The sequence below is a fragment of the Musa acuminata genome, chromosome BXJ1-3 (assembly GCF_036884655.1).
Source record: "Musa acuminata AAA Group cultivar baxijiao chromosome BXJ1-3, Cavendish_Baxijiao_AAA, whole genome shotgun sequence".
NCBI lineage: Eukaryota > Viridiplantae > Streptophyta > Magnoliopsida > Zingiberales > Musaceae > Musa > Musa acuminata.
In genome coordinates, this window is record NC_088329.1 from 11,447,420 (window position 1) to 11,462,774 (window position 15,355).

Below are 15,355 nucleotides of genomic sequence, written 5' to 3' on the forward strand. Positions count from 1 at the left end.
TTCTTATAGGAGATCAAAGGCAGAGGAATTGGAATCGAAGGCTGTTCTCGTTGGGTGGTGGTGAAGGGGAGGGAACGTTTGACCGGGTCGCATGCTTTTGGCAATGCCGGATTTGGCCGCTCTCGAATCCTCTCTGCGCCATTAATTACCTTCTATCAGGTGCAATGCAGGATTTGGAGGTGCAAAAGCCTACGGCTATATTTGGATATGGTTTTCTATTTGCCAGTCATGCTTGAAATCTACATCATATCAAACCATTCTATCATGGCAAGAACAGAGCACCAGCAATAAATAAATGATCATAGGATCATATGAAGAGATCATTATAGAATAGTCTCCTCATAGGTTGTTCTTTGAAAGCATTATATAATTTACACACACACACACACACACACACAAAAATAAGGCTATAGCACACAGACCTTTAATATTGTTATATATTATTCAATGATATTTGTGGACCGAACAAGATTGGTATTTCTAAAAATTAAGGAAAAATAATAGTAATATAAAGATTATACCTTAAAAATAAGACTAAAGGTTCCAAATCTCAAATTATGTATTTAAAAGTGTTAACTAGCTTAACTGATAAACACCTTGATAATTCATCGTTTATTCTTTGAAAGAAAAAAAAAAAAAAAAAAAAAAAACGTCATCCCTATTTAAAATGAGATCTAAAGGATTATTAACTTTGACACTAAATTTAAGAAATAAATTTGTGTTGTTGAATTATTAAAGATTATATCATGTTCATTCAATCCCTCTTGTCTCTTCAAAGAACAAGACAAACCAAAAACATAAGAATTGTAGATTAATAAAATTTATCATATTTCTTCTTATGTGCCATGAATCTATTTTGAAGCTTGATATGGTATAAAATCATAAATTAGACTGGTATGGATGAAATCTAAAGCATTGGATCTTTTTTTTTCTTAATATAAAATACTCTATCATGTTTTTATGATTGAACTGATGATATTGATGGCTTAACTATAAGTTTATTGTAAAAGAAGGGCAATTTTGCTTGCATGCATAAATGGGAACATGAAAGGGTGCCATCCCATTGTTTATATATTTAATTTCATATTCTTTATCTCCCCCATCACCTTTTCTATGTTGGCATTATTTGAGAAAACTCCATAAATAGATATTAAACTCCATTCTACTGTATTGCTAGGTAAGACTACAAGTATCTGAATTAGAATTCACTGTCCAGTAATAGTGTTTGCTAAAGGAATTGTTGGATTTCAAATTTCATCTTCATTTATATTTATAAGCATGTAAATAGCATATATTTCAGGTCAATCCAAATAGATACAAGAAGGCACCAAAGTCAATCTGACTCCATCACCACATCTCTCTACAACTAGTAGCAATCAACAAGCACAAAGGCAGCAGTCAGTGGAGAGGGCAAACTTCCTACGGAATAGCTTCAACTCACATCTCTACTACATATTGCAAGACTCGTAGTTGATAGCATCTTTATCAATCCAAACTAGATCATCCTCAGATTTAGACATGCCTAGCACATATGAGTTCTACCATTGTCTGATAATATAAACAGTCTAAATGCTAGATAGCTATTGAGAATTCATTTATAATAGTTATTTAGGTAGTTATTATTTTCTAGATAGTTATAAGCATGTTCTAAGTAGTGGCCCATGATCTAAAAGTTATAGGATAGTTCCTATACCTAACTCAATCATGGGTGACATGGTAGAGTGAGATAGTTAACACTAGGTCCTATAAATATGATCATAGTTTATAAAGGAAATAGAATGTGTCTAGGGAATATCTTGTAAGTGTTCTATGTTTTACCTCTTATTTAAATACTATAATGGTTTTCTTAAAAAGATTCTTTTTAATTATTATATTTTTATCGTTTTCTTACTCATCCATCCCAACATTTATGGTATCAAAGTTAAATTTGAATCTGAACCAGGTATTATGGTTTTCAATAGCAATTTCATATCTCAACACCTTATTCTCATATTTTTGGACAAATGCTATGAATTTTGAAGTATCAAGATGAAGACTCTATTCAAGTCTCAAGATCTTTGGGACTTAATAGAGAATAAATATGCAAATCCAGATGATGAAATCAGGTTGAGAGAGAATAGAAAGAACTTAAAGATATTATTCTTCATTCAATAAGTTGTACATAAGATAATCTTCTTAAGAATTGCAATAGCGACAACCTCAAAGCAATCTTGGTTGATACTTTAAAATAAATTTTAAGGCTCATCAAGGGTGATTACGGTAAAACTTTAAATTCTTCGTCGTGAGTTTGAAATTTTGTTCATGAAAAGCAATGAATCGGTGCAAGATTTTCTTTCTCGAGTGACTAAAATTGTTAGTCAAATAAAATCTTATGGTGAATATCTTCCTGATCATATAATTATTGTAAAAGTTTTGAGAAGTTTAACTCCGAAATTTGATCATGTTATTATCGTAATTGAAGAGTCAAAAGATTTATTTATATTTTCATTTGATGAACTAATAGGTTCCTTACAAGCACATGAAGCAAGGTTCAACAGTCACTTGAGAAAAGTGAAAAAAAAAATATTTCAGGTTAAGGGAAAGTCTTTTACTTCAAAAAAAAGATTAAAAATCAATAGGAAGAGGACGTGGCAGAGGAGGATTTTATGGTAGAGGAAATGAAAGAGGAAGAAGAAGAAGAGGACACTTTGATGAGCATGATGAACAAACACAATCAAATTATGATAAAAAAAATATAATAGTGGAATTCAATGTTACTATTGTAAAAAGTTTGATCATATGAAAATAGATTGCTGGAAAAGAGAAAAATAAGCAAGCTATATGGAGGAAAATAAAAAATAGTAAGTTGTTTATAACTCATTCACAAGTTAATGATATCTCAAATGATATTTGATTTTTGAATAGTGAATATTCTAATCATATGCCAGGCATAAGATCCATGTTTAGAGATATTGATGAAACTCATAAGTTGAAAGTTATATTTGGAGATAACAAGCAAATCCAATTGAAAGGGATAGGAACAATTGAGGTAAAGACAAGTCAATAGAAGGTAAAACACCTTGATAATGTTTTCTTTGTTCCTAGTTTATCATATAACTTGTTGAGTGTTGGACAATTGATAAATAATGGATATTCAGTTATATTTGATGATGGTTCATGCACTATTAAAGATCAAAAAAATATAGTTTGATTACGGTAAATGTTTGCATGATACAAAATAAGATGTTTTCACTTGATATTTCAAATATTGAAAAGCATGCTCTTATTGTAACTCAAAAGAATGGGTCTAATTTATGATATTTAAAATATGAATATCTTAACATTAACATTTTAAGATTATTAAATTAAAAAGAAATAGTTTTCAAATTATCCAAAATTAATACGATGTAAGTGAAGGATGCATTTATAATAAACAAATTAAAAAATAATTTCTTGTTGGAAAAGTATGGAGATCATCTACTTGTCTTAAATTAATTCATGCTGACTTATGTGGACCTATGAATACAAAATCATTTAGTGGAAGTCAATATTTTCTATTGTTTACTAATGATTATAGTTGCATAAGTTAGATATATTTTCTAGAGCTAAAATATGAAATATTTGATAATTTTTAAAAATTCAAGGCAAAGTGATAGATGCATAGAAACACTTCAGATAGATAGATATGGTAAATTTTTATCTAATGAGTTTAATTTTTTTAAAGAAAATAATATTCATAGAGAATTGATAGCACCATGTATACAAGAGCAAAATGGTATAGCTAAATGTATGAATCAAACTGTCATTAAAATTGCAAGAAGTTTGCTTAAAAGAAATATCTTTCAAATCAGTTTTGGACAGAAGTAGTTGCAATAACGATTTATTTATTAAATATTTTATCAACAAAGGTTGTTATTAATCAAACACCTTTTAAGGCTTAGTATGATATAAAACCAAATGTAAAACATATAAGAATTTTTAGTTGCATTGCTTATGCTTTAGTAAATTTATAAAACCATCACAAACTTGATTAAAAATCTAAAAATTATATCTTAATTGGTTATTCCTTATAATCCAAAGCATATCGATTATATAATCCTATTAGTGATAAAGTTATTAGTAATAGAAATGTTGTATTTGATGAAATAACAAGTTAGAATTGAGAGACCAATGAAGGTGGAACACAAATTCAGATTCCAGCAAAACTAAATATTTTACAAAATCAAGTGATAGATCTTGCTCGAACAAATTCATCGTCAATCTCTTATAATAGTAGTTCAAATTTTGATTCCTCATATAAAACCCCTCTAAGAAAATTCAGATTACAAACAAAAATTTATGATTCAACGTTTGCTTTATTTATTTCGGATCCAATGACTTTTGAGAAAGCAATTGAAAAAGAAGAATGACGAAAAGCAATGAAGGAAAAAATAAAATTAATTGAGAAGAATAAATTTTAGAAGCTAATGGATATATTGAAAGAAAAGAAAGCTATTGGATTAAAATGAGTGTTCAAAATAAAGTTTAATGCAGATGGAAGTATCCAAAAATATAAGGCTTGACTTGTAGCAAAAGGATATTTACAACAACAAAGTATTGATTTTGATGATACTTTTTCTCTAATTGCTAGATTCGAAATCGTGAGAACTTTCTTGGCTTTAGCTGCTCACTTGAGTTGGCATGTTATGTCAATTTGATGTGAAATCTATGTTTTTAAATAAAGATTTACATGAAGAGATTTTTGTTACTCAACCTAAAGTTTGTTTGGTTAAAAGACATGAAGAAAATATGTATAAGCTAAAGAAAACTATTTATAGACTTAAACAAGCTCCAAGGGCATAGTACAGTAAAATTGATTGATTATTATTTTCATCAAAATAGATTTAAGAGGAGTAATAATGAACATACTCTTTATCTAAAGAAGGAAGGTGAACATAATATTCTAATGGATTACCTTTATATTGATGATATTATATATATGGGTTCATCTAACTCTTTTGTAGCATAATTTAAAATATATATGATGAATAACTTTGAAATGTTAGATCTAAGTCTACTATACTATTTTCTTGGGTTGGAAGTGAAGCAAGGATCAGATAAAATTTTTATTTCACAAAGAAAGTATACAGTATATCTACTCAAAAAATCTAACATAATTAATTACAAAGCTACAACAATACCCATGAATGTAAATGAGAAATTGAAACTTGAAAATGATATATGTTTGATAAATGCAAGATAGTACAAAAGTTTGGTTGAAGGTTTGATTTATCTAACTCATACTCGACCTGATATTATATTCTCTATTGGTGTAGTATCCAAGTTTATGCATAGCCTAAGAAAACATCATATCGGAGCTGTTAAAAGAATTCTGTATTATATTGTTAGAACTATAAATTATGGTATTTGGTATTCTCATAATTTTAAATGTAAATTATTTGGTTTCCTTGATAGTGATTGGATAGAAGCTTTAGATGATAGAAAGAGTACTTCAAGTAATCTTTTTAGTCTCGGATCAGGAGCTATATCTTAAAGTTCAAAAAAGCAAACAACAATTGTGTTATCAACATCGGAAGTAGAATATGTAGCCGCAACATCAGTAGCTTATCAAGCAACATAGCTTAGAAGACTTTTTGAAGATCTTCGTCAAGAACAAAAAGAAGCAACGAAAATATTTTGTGACAATAAAGTCACAATTGTAATGACGAAGAATCTAATATTTCATAGAAGAACGAAAGCATATAGAGAGTGTGTGTACTTGAGAATATATTCTAAGTGTTCTATGTCTTGCCTCTTATTTAAATACTACAATGGTTTTTTTGATTGAAAGGATTTTTTTTTATTTGCATCGTAGTATTCTATTTTTATCGTTTCGGATGTTGATTGATCACTTAAAATAACGTGGCATTCATATATTCATGGCACGAAGCTTGGACGCTATTCATGCTGCCTCATTGATCAATTAGACTCAAAAACTTTCCTAGAATTGAGTTGATGAAGGATCGAGAAGCAGCATAATTTTTTATTTTTTTTATGATAGAGGATGAGAAAAATTGGAAAAATAATAGTAATAAAAAAGTAAAAATAAATAGATAACTATATGATTCACTATAACACAAGGAGCGAACTTTGGTGATGAAGACCAATCACACCTTCCTATGTTTCGTCATACCAATCGCACATAAAATAAAAAAGAATTCAATTCATTGATTTATTACAATGAATAAATCATTTTTTATAGAATCAAATATAAGAATAAAAAATGACAGAAATAAGAAAGAGTACAATTATGATTTTCAATATTCTTGACTTGACTTGATTTGAAGATAATCTTTTTTATGAACTGTCTTTCTTTGATCAAGATTTATAATCTTTAATCAAGATCGAACATGATAATTTTCTTTATTTTTTTATAGCATAAACTAAAGAGAGATATCATAATGTTTATTCAGGGTAATGATAAAAGATAGCAAAGTGATTGTAAACGGATAGAGAAGTTTCTCTTGCCTCTTATCACTCTAACCCTGACAGGGATGAACAGCAAATCTAGGAGCAGGAAATTACCCATTGCGGAGTATGAGAATGAGTGCCTCTAGCTAAATGTTCCATCCATCGGTGGCTACAAGAAGAAAGAAATGGAGATGGAAGTCTCAATTTGAAAGGGTCAAATCCACAATTCAGTGTGAGAAGAAGCTAAAGGAGTGCAGGCACTCGAGTTCAACAACGAGCTCGCACAAAATATTCCTTCTCGCTCAGACAATGCCCAAGAGAACAAGCAACAGGGAATCTCCCACACTCTCAGGTGTCATTTTCTTTCACAGCATTCAAAAACACAGAGCATCAAACCTTTGTTACTCCACACAATGTTTACCTTCAATGTTGACATGATGGTACTCTCCTTGTTCAGAAGACATGCTTGCCATTACAACTCTTTGTCACTACCACATAAAATACCTACACACATGCCCCACAAGCTCATCATTTCACTGACATTCAACCAAAAGTACAGCTATCGCTCTCACAGAGCATTAATCATAGGAAGAAGAGGAGGAGGAGGAGGAAGAAGAAGAAGGAGGAGGAGGAGTTCGGTGGGCAAATGGAGCTCTTCTCAGCAGCAGCAGCAGCAGATTTATCGCTTCAGATCAGCTCGCTCGAAGCCACAGCATCAAGTTGGAGAAAGCCAGGTGATGAGAACATGGAATTAGGGTTTCGATGCAGGAACTTGGACTCGACCACCACAACCAACAAGAACAGAACCGCTGCATCAGCAGCCAGAGCCACCGCCTCTGAACTCTCCTTGGCAAACCCAAGAGCCGCGGTCTCCGCCGCCACAAGCAATGACACCTTCCACCGTTCTCAACCTCGCCACCATCACCACCACCTACAATACGATCACCTACAATACCACCACCACCATCCGCTACATCACCAAGAGCAGAGCTGGCTGGAGCCCATAACGGGCATCCCAATCTACCAACACCCACCTTTCTTTCCTGCAGTCGCCCCGCATCAGCAGCATCACCTGTGTGGATCTCCTTCCTCCTCCAATCATGCTTTAACGCACTTGGTGGCGAGCCAAGGCTTGTCGAGATCGAGATATCTGCCGCCGCGGTTCCCTGCCAAGCGGAGCATGAGAGCGCCGAGGATGCGGTGGACTACCACACTCCACGCCCGCTTTGTGCATGCTGTGGAGCTGTTGGGAGGCCACGAGAGTACGATACACTTCCCAGCTGCACATATAATTTACATGGATGAAGAGATCTTGCGTTCCTTTTGTGACTTCTCTTCTTTCGTTTTCTTTTGGAGGTCAGGGGCGACGCCCAAGTCAGTTCTAGAGCTCATGGATGTGAGAGATCTTACCCTGGCTCATGTGAAATCTCACTTGCAGGTAAGACAGATCCTCTACCACATCTCCAGATCTTGGTTTCCTTCATGTAATTTAACTCCTTGATTACTTCCTCTTTGCTCTTTTCCTTACCAAATCTGAGATCTCCGACCATGTGGGTTAGAACTGAATCAAAGGGTCGCTTTCACGAGCAGGAAAGAGATCTTCCCTTGGAATCGAGTAGAGAAAAGCTCCCTATCTTTTCCTTGTGTTTTATCCTTGCTATTTCCTCATCACTTGTGTACTCCTTTCACCGCATGCATTGCTGCAGCTTTTACACTCAAACCAGAAAAGATGCTACTGCAAGAAAAAGTAGTAGCGAACTGTGAAAAGAAGCTACTCTGATGAGTTGCACTCGAACAGTACAACGTTGTCCATAGTCTCTTGGATGTTTCAGTGAGCAAATAATTATATTGTGGAATGACTTATAAGTAGTCTAAAACCAAAAAGCAATGTGCTTTACAAGATGAACAGCCAAGATTCCTCGATGATAATTATGTATCTGTGGTTGCAGATGTATCGAACTCTGAAGAACACCGATAGACCCGCAGTTCCATCAGGTTCAAATGCTTTGTCTCTTACAGTTCTTGCCTAAAAGCTTCTTTGACAATGGATTCTACTACTTCTTGTCCCAGGCCAATCTGATGCCATTGCGAATGGCTCGATGGGAGAGAATTCCGATGACAATCCAGTAGGCATTCACAATCTTCATCTATCAGAATCGTCAAGTCAGCAAAGGTAGCCAGACACAATCTTCCTGTGCTAAAAGATCATGATTCATGCATTAGCCATGTGTGCTCATCAATCATCATTCACGTAAAATTTAGCTTGTACAGACATCTGTTCTATTCTCAGAAAAGCAAAGGTTTCGGTTTTTGGGACAAATTTAGTGAATAAAAAGCTCAAGTAATCGAAGAAAGAACTAAATTACATAAATACAATGGAACGCAATAATAGCTTGATTTGGTTGGGTTGTCTTCCGTTGTTCTCCAAACTCCAACCTTTCAGTAATTTGATGAAGACACCTTTTTCCAGACTTATTTCCTCTATCTAAATACATGATTGATATAAGAGTACTCACACAACTTCTGATGTGTAACACAGAAGAAAGATTGTGTACATACCATTCAGACTAGAGAGATTAGAAGAAGAGAATAGATGACCATGCACTTGGATGAAAGTGGCTATTTCTTCTCCATTCCATTGTGATGATTACTTTCAACCTTAGAAGAAGGTCACATTCCTTTTTCTAAGCATAATTGACTGTTAATCTTAAGAAAGCTCAGATCAGCTTCAGTCACTTTCAGAACAGAAGGAAGCTTAAACCGATGCATGTCAAATCTGTTAGAAGTCAAAGAGTACATCCGAGAAAGGTTGAGAAGAAGACCACACTTTTGACCCTTTTGCAGATCTTCTCTTCCACTCCTTTTCTTTCTTCCCACTGGATCATACCATTTCTCCAAGTGTCCAGGTTTTAGGCATCCAAGATGATGCTCTGATCCTTCAAGAGGACGGTAATCCCTAGTTGCAGTCTCTTCTGAGAGATCTGTTCTGAAAGGACAAGTCTGGTGTCAGTTTGGGGTTTCAAGGCTCTCAGAGTGTTGATGTGTTCATGATATCCGAAACTTTGATGCAGAAGCTAGCTTTTTCTGGAACGTGTTTGCAACTTTTAGGGCCAATGACCCATAAAATGAAGTCGTATGCAAAATCAACCTGCTTTAGCGTGCCATTATTTCATGCACGGTGGTTTGTTCTACTGATAGAGACTTTAGTGATGGTTTTCCCACAGGGGGAGCATTGATAATGGCACGGCAAGAAGTTCCACTGCAGGAAGCATGCAGCACTATGAGGTATCTAAACTTCATCTCAAGAATGACTGACTATTTCATGTCAACATGAAATGGTTACATTTGATGTCTTTTTCGAGGAAATATTTCAGTCTATATAAAAACTGCACTTAATTCTCTTAGTTTTTGTGGTTCCATCTCTTTGAATGCGAAATACAGTGATGCACAAAAAGAGGAACCAAAAATGATGCAGATTCTTCTTTCTTCTGCAGCAGGACATGCAACCAAAGAGCTTTGAGATGTTCCTGGAATTGAACTCACCAAGCTTTTCAGAAACATCGAGCTCGAGCAAGCCGAATCTTGAGATCACATTGGGCAGGCCACACTAAAACAAGCTCTCCTTCGCAAGCTAACATTTCTCAGTCATGACGAACCAGTGCGCTCTCAGAGGTCACAGAAGATGCAGAAACTGGACAGGAGAGGAGGAGGAAAAAGGAGATAGTTGAGTAGAAGGCAGAAGAAAATAAAATCGACTACTGGATGCATTCTTCATCTACTCGTAAGCAAAACCTACCATTGTCTTCTTCAATTTGCTTCATTGTCTCGAGATATGAGCAAATATGATGTATTCTCTTCTCATGATTGATGTGTCCATTTCCCTGTAGATTTCTGCCAAGGAACAGCCCATCATGAAAACTAGTTTTTGCATGTGTTAAAGCTAGGGTTTATTTGGCGGCAAAAAGATCTTACACTTCACCTAAAATCAAACTTATATACACTCTCATGTTATTATTGCATGGCTGTTATATATATTATATATATATCTATACACACACACACACAGAAGACTCTCATAAACTTTGTAAAGTACATGACCCCCTTTGTAGTCTAATGGATGGCAGAAGGAATTTGCTTGGTTTATGACCATAAAATATAAGGTATTGAGGTGATCTCAGTCACATTTGTAGTCATTTCTATGAATTAGGTCAAATGTAGTTCACTGGTAGAGCATCAAATACTTAATTAATGTTTCCGTAAGTGAGTTAAAATCCTCTCCAATTTAGGATTTCATGCATTCATTTATGTCATTAACTCAGGGAAGTCTATGTCTCATGTGATAATGTATGAATTGGTAGGGAAGGGAATCCACAGAAATCTGACTCTGACGATGCATGGAATAGCTGGCTTTGGCCTTTCTTGATGTGTTTCTTCTGCTCCCATGCACAGCCCTCTCTGAATTCCATGAATGTGTCAGAATCTTGCTTTGTATACTTCATATACTTTCGGTCAATTATTTCTGCTTTTTTCCTTTTATCTCCCAAACCTGCTTGTAAATCTTTGCAATCTTTTACTCGACTTGAGATATGAGGACTGATAGAAAGGCCTGCAAGCTAATAAAAGACATTAAAGAGCAGCAAGATTGCTCGGATAAGGAGGGAATCAAAGCCTGTGGATGATCTTTTCTGACACTGACTTTAGAATGATCCGTAGAGACGCCCTTTCTCTCTGGTTCCAAAACCACAGGCAGCCATAGACGACGAAGGCGTCTAACAAATCACAGAAGAATGATTACCATGTCATGACAACCTGCTCGACTACAGTCCTCTCCCGGAGCTCTTTCTCTTCGTTCGCTCCTTCTCCCCAACCCCCCCCCACCCTCTTTCTTCGCTGGCCGAGGGTCATGCACTAGTGCGTGGTGCTTTCCTCCCTCGGGAGTCGACGCTCGGGAGAGGCGTCAGAGATGCTGTCATCCTTGAGGTGACGTCTCCTGCATGCCTTGTTTTCACCACCAATGCTTGCAGGTCGCTGCCTCTTTCCCATGGCTCGCAGCTGCGAGTGCGATGCCTCATTTACTGCGCTATGCGTCTCCTTTCCTTGGTCAAGACTGACTCAATGTGCTGGAGCACTGTCCTCGTCGATTTAGCCATGGTTTTTGGTGGCCCAAGAGGTCAAAGGTTTTGGGGTTCTCTCTGGATGGAGGTCGCACAGCCCGGGCTCGACGATCGATGGTGTATGCTTCTCTCTTCCCTCTCATTTATCCTCTTCGCCTGCTCCTGAGGACCACTCTCTCTTTCTCTCTCTCTCTGTTTCTCTTCCCAGAGAAATTATTGCTTCCAACTCTACATTAAATTTGACCAAAGATTGACCCAAATTATCATTAATCCGATCTAACTCTACTATGTCAAATCATCCAAATTGAATTGGGTTATCCCAATGTTGATATCGTAAAGTGGCTATGTGAGTGTTATAACCATAGATACAATAATTAAGCTTTTATTGAAAAAGATGATAATATTAAAGAGAAATACCGATGATTAAGGCTCAGATGACCTTTAAGGAATAATAGACCAAATATCTGTTACATTGGTTCCATCATACCGTTATGTTGTTATACCGGAACCGATACCGATACGTGAGAAATAAATCCCTATGGGCGGGAGGCCAAACGGATGCGAGCGATACGTATCCATGAATGGGCCGTCAACCCCTCCGCGCCGGCGGCGTCCTCCGCTTCAACCCCAATCTCTTCTCCCCTCCCCCGCCGTCCTCTCCCCCTCAGAGGATCTCCCTGTACCACCCTTCTCTCCGCCCCCTCCTCTCCTGCCGCTCCCTCCGCGGCCTCCTCCAGGCCCACGCCCACTTCCTCGTTACCGGCCTCCTGCACGACTCCTTCGCTGCCTCCCGCCTCCTCAAGGCCGCAGCTGACTCCGCTGCCGCCCCGCTCTCCTACACCCTCCTCCTCTTCCGCAGCGTCCCCGCCCCCGACGCCTTCTGCGCCAACGTCGTCCTCAAGGCTCTCTCCCTCTCCCTTGACCCGCTCCTCGCCCTCCCCTTCTTCGTCGCCAACCTCCGCTCCGGCTTTGCCCCCAACAGTTTCACCTTCCCCGTCCTCTTCTCCGCTTGTGCCCGAGCGTCGTCCCTTGACTCCGGGGAGACTTGCCACGGCCAGGCCGTGAAGCGGGGCGTGGACGCCGTCCTTCATGTTCGTAATTCCCTCGTCCACATGTACGCCACCTGCGGCCTAGTTGGTTGCGCGCGCATGTTGTTCGATGAGATGTCCCACCGAGACACAGTGTCTTGGAACTCCATGATCGATGGGTATGTCACCTCAGGGGAGTTGAATTCTGCAAGGGAGCTATTCGATGAAATGCCGGGAAGAAATGTGGTGTCTTGGAATGTTATGATCGGTGGGTATGTAAAAGGACGGAACCCCGAAATGGGATTGGAGCTCTTCAGGTTGATGGATAAGAAGCTGAAGGGGAATGATAAGACAATGGTCAGTGTGATCACAGCGTGTGGGAGGCTGGGCAAGCTCAATGGAGGGAGGTCGATTCATGCATATTATACTAGGAATTTTGTAGATGATAATGTGATATTTGGCACGGCATTAGTAGATATGTACAGTAGGTGTAGAAGCGTGGACGTTGCAAGAAGGGTGTTCGAAGAGATGCCGAAGCGGAATTTGGTCTGCTGGAATGCAATGATTGTTGGACACTGTATCCATGGAGATCCTTTGGACGGGCTTGCATTGTTTGACAAGATGGTGGGTGAAGGTGAGATGTGGCTCTGCTGCAAAATTACTTTTGCCTCTTCCTCCTCGACCTAGTATAAGGAACTTGAAATTGTTACATAGCACCTCATGTTGAATTATATATAATCATCATAGCTTGAGATATGATTGTATTGGAGATAGCCATTATCATTACAAGAATAATGTTAGCATAATATAATTTATTAATGGACTGCATTCAAACTACCTTATTGCATGATACAGTCAGTCGGTAGTTTTGATCTAAACTCTTAAGAGTTAACATTTTACTTTTCCTTGTGTATAGGCTGTGATACGCATGAAGAAACTAGTGATAGCTTCCACCTAGAAACAACAGGAATCTCACCAGATGAAGTTACTTTTATTGGACTCTTATGTGCGTGCGCCCGCGAAGGCCTACTGACCCAAGGGAAGAAATATTTTGAGCAGATGACCGAGTTGTATAATCTCAAACCTACATTTGCTCATTATTGGTGCATGGCAAACCTCTACGGAGGGCTTGGCCTGGTCGAAGAAGCGGAAGAAGGATTAAGAGGCATGCCCGAGGATGAAGAATCACTAGCCCTGGGAGGTTTGCTTGGATTATGCCGATTTCGTGGGGAATTGGAGTTGGGGGAGAGCATTGCAAAGAGATTGGTTGAGCTTGAACCTTCAAACGGCTCTCGCTATTCTTTGTTGCAGAATATATATGTGGCAGCAGGGAAGTGGGAAGATGCTCACAAGGTGAAGGAGATGATGAGGAACAGAGAAATAAGATCAATGCCTGGTCACAGACTTGTAGATTTAAATGAGATTGTCCACAACTTTAAAATTGGGGATAGGTCGAAACCAGAGATTGAGAAGGTATATGAGATGCTGGATGATGTGGCTGCCAGACTTAGAATAAGAGGTGCTACAATGGACTTGACCAAAAGTGTCCAGCAGTGAATTCTCATGCCAACAAGGATTGATCTTGTTTTATCTACCGGCAGTGAGCATTTGGGTCTTTTATAACTTTACCCAAAGCTTACTAACAAGATGCAGATACTGTGTTAAGCTTGGTTCCGACAACAATGCCTGAGGATTTACTAAAAGAAAATCATGCTTGAGCCATCTGATTGATAACTTGTATTCTTTATCAAAAGAGTTTGACAGTATTGATTTTGAAGAATATCTTGTCCTACATTGAAGAGAAGCCCATCTGGCACGTGTCTTGATGTTGTGTTAGACTTTGGATTCATGCATGTTTAAGAGTAAACTTGAGAGAAAAGTAGTTCTCCATGAATTGGAGTCAAAGCAAATTTGGCAGAATCAGATGGTTGCACCTTTCCATGTGCCGGTCCTTTTTTTCAGTTTGGGATCTTCCTCCTCGGTATGTGATATGATACCACTGAAAAATTCTGGCAGAAAATCTTGGGAAGAGTTGAACATAATGCTCCTTGTGGTACTCGGAAACTCCACACTCAGCAGATAAAATTCAAAAAGCTTGCTGCTGCTCCAAGTCACCAACTTGCTGCAAGAAGTGCAGTTGTGCTCCACTAATAATATGGAGTAAACATATTTGAGAATTCCAGTTGTTGGAAACTGAGTTGTACGTGCTTCATGATGGAGGATACCTTTTGCATCTGCTCGATCATCAATTTTTCAAAATCACACTCTAATTTTTGGTACAGACAATTTTTTGAGAAAAGGTATTTTTATTTAGTAAAAATAATGATGAGGTTGCTGTGACTGGTGAAGTTCTTTTCACACCCAGAGTTATCTTTTTATTAGTTTGAGATAACTTGAGGCATGTCAGCAAACTGAAGGCTTTTTCATTTTAGTTAAAAATCTATAAAGATGCAGATAGTGTTTTGTAATTTGTCAAGCTAAATCAATCAAGGAATAGAACTATTTTCAGCATCTTCTTCCTCTTCCTTCATGGGAGTTAATTTCAATAGGCAACAGAGCTAATCCAGCCTGAATCCATGATTGTTTTCGATGAGATCCCAGATCTTTATAATCTTCCTTAAATCTTCTGCTGGTGCTGACCAACAAAACACTTTGCTCATCATCCACTTGGGATCCTAATGGATGCTTGAAAGCGAACTTAACATGTGGGTGATCTCATGAGAGTGCATGCACCATTGCCTTTCCATACATACGTCTAAAAGTGACGTGATTATATGATTTTTC

General features: G+C 37.5%; 2 protein-coding genes across 2 annotated transcripts; both read left to right on the forward strand.

The window, feature by feature from the left end:
• The first annotated feature begins 7,034 nt into the window (after positions 1 to 7,034).
• Positions 7,035 to 10,317, forward strand: LOC103973418 (probable transcription factor KAN2). Its single transcript, XM_018821408.2, has 6 exons — positions 7,035 to 7,691; positions 7,791 to 7,867; positions 8,379 to 8,424; positions 8,500 to 8,602; positions 9,654 to 9,714; positions 9,924 to 10,317. Exons 1-6 carry the CDS (start codon positions 7,076 to 7,078, stop codon positions 10,038 to 10,040), a joined length of 1,020 nt encoding a protein of 339 aa, XP_018676953.2. The 5' UTR covers positions 7,035 to 7,075; the 3' UTR covers positions 10,041 to 10,317.
• A 1,356-nt stretch (positions 10,318 to 11,673) lies between these two features.
• Positions 11,674 to 14,929, forward strand: LOC135623046 (pentatricopeptide repeat-containing protein At3g51320-like). Its single transcript, XM_065125546.1, has 2 exons — positions 11,674 to 13,205; positions 13,488 to 14,929. Exons 1-2 carry the CDS (start codon positions 12,125 to 12,127, stop codon positions 14,126 to 14,128), a joined length of 1,722 nt encoding a protein of 573 aa, XP_064981618.1. The 5' UTR covers positions 11,674 to 12,124; the 3' UTR covers positions 14,129 to 14,929.
• The last annotated feature ends 426 nt before the right edge of the window (positions 14,930 to 15,355 follow it).

Coding starts and splice junctions, on each gene's coding strand:
- LOC103973418 (XM_018821408.2), top strand. CDS start 7,076: ATGGAGCTCTTCTCAGCAGCAGCAGCAGCAGATTTATCGCTTCAGATC. Junction 7,692..7,790: donor GCTGTTGGGAGGCCACGAGA/GTACGATACACT, acceptor TTTGGAGGTCAG/GGGCGACGCCCAAGTCAGTT. Junction 8,603..9,653: donor GAATCGTCAAGTCAGCAAAG/GTAGCCAGACAC, acceptor GTTTTCCCACAG/GGGGAGCATTGATAATGGCA.
- LOC135623046 (XM_065125546.1), top strand. CDS start 12,125: ATGGGCCGTCAACCCCTCCGCGCCGGCGGCGTCCTCCGCTTCAACCCC. Junction 13,206..13,487: donor TGACAAGATGGTGGGTGAAG/GTGAGATGTGGC, acceptor CCTTGTGTATAG/GCTGTGATACGCATGAAGAA.